The 1,140-nt window shown below is 38.5% G+C and overlaps 1 protein-coding gene across 1 annotated transcript; it reads right to left on the reverse strand.

The window, feature by feature from the left end:
• Positions 1–304: 304 nt before the first annotated feature.
• On the reverse strand, positions 305–664 carry PHALS_09370 (uncharacterized protein; the record flags this gene model as incomplete). The annotated part of the gene is made up of 1 exon (XM_024724855.1): positions 305–664. One exon carries the CDS (start codon positions 662–664, stop codon positions 305–307), a length of 360 nt encoding a protein of 119 aa, XP_024575690.1.
• Between the last annotated feature and the right edge of the window lie 476 nt (positions 665–1,140).

A 1,140-nucleotide genomic window follows, 5' to 3' on the forward strand; every position in this document is an offset into this window, starting at 1 on the left:
CGGAAGTGCACGCTGTGAGATGGTAAATCCATCTCGCGTTTCCTTTCTTTGAAAAAATTCTGTAAAACACCACTGTTCATTCCGTGATAAGAGCGTAGTGCGAAGAAAACTGCAAGTCTTGACACTTAATTGTTCGTTGGTATCTGGATTAAAGTCATCATCGTTTTGTTGCTCATTAGAACATGGTACATCACGATCCAAAGATCCAAAAATGAAAGATTTTGCGTAAAGTCCTTGCATTGAGCTTTCAAGCTCAACGTCTGAGTTTGTGCGAAGAATACTCGCTACCTCTTCTAAACTGGCATCAAGACGACCGGCACATAAGACTTCTAGGCCAGGAATGACTAACACTATTTGCCTTAGCCGACGATGGACGCTTGAGTACGACGAATTGATCAGTAACTTCCTTGCAACTCCATGATCCGTCCTGTTCCGGACAAGCTGAAAGAGCGCCAAAATCGACGCTAGAATAATTTGCACGAGCTCGGTCCAACAATTCAGAATCTGAAGGAGAGCTAAATATCGTTTCGGTGTCGCTATTCACAGATGCGACTGAGTCAAACATACTTCTGAAAGACGAATTCAAGTTTCTTGACTCGCTCCATCCGCGATGTCGACGTTGTATATCTGCATTCTGAAGCGTTTGTGTTTTCGCTACTGTCATTTAAAATCCAAGATGTTTGTTAATTATCGCGCTTTTGGTAGTGAGACTTTGAAGTTCATTTGAATGGCATGGGAACGTGCGAAATTTTAGGTTGCGGCAGTGCTCATGACATGCAGAAGAAAGCAATTTCATCAATGCCGTTTAACCGATTAAAGAAAAAGGCGAGTCAACGGTGAGTTTGAAAGATTGCTTTATATATACATCTAAGCTCCTGAAAGATCAATTCAGAATTTGGAACTTACAGAAAATCAAGGGCATGATGGATGATGTTCCATATATAGATAAATACTATGTTATTTACTTGAATTCTACCCATTATGATCAAGAATCTACCACTAAGTCAAGATAATTTGATAGATAGCTTACATTCACATTTACATGTTCAAAAATATTAGAGCATTGGTATTTATGAGAGTAATACAAATAATAATGAAAAAGTACTATGATATACTGGTAAAACGTATAAATTTACTATT

This window comes from Plasmopara halstedii, assembly GCF_900000015.1.
Source record: "Plasmopara halstedii genome assembly, contig: Scaffold_428, whole genome shotgun sequence".
Lineage (NCBI taxonomy): Eukaryota > Oomycota > Peronosporomycetes > Peronosporales > Peronosporaceae > Plasmopara > Plasmopara halstedii.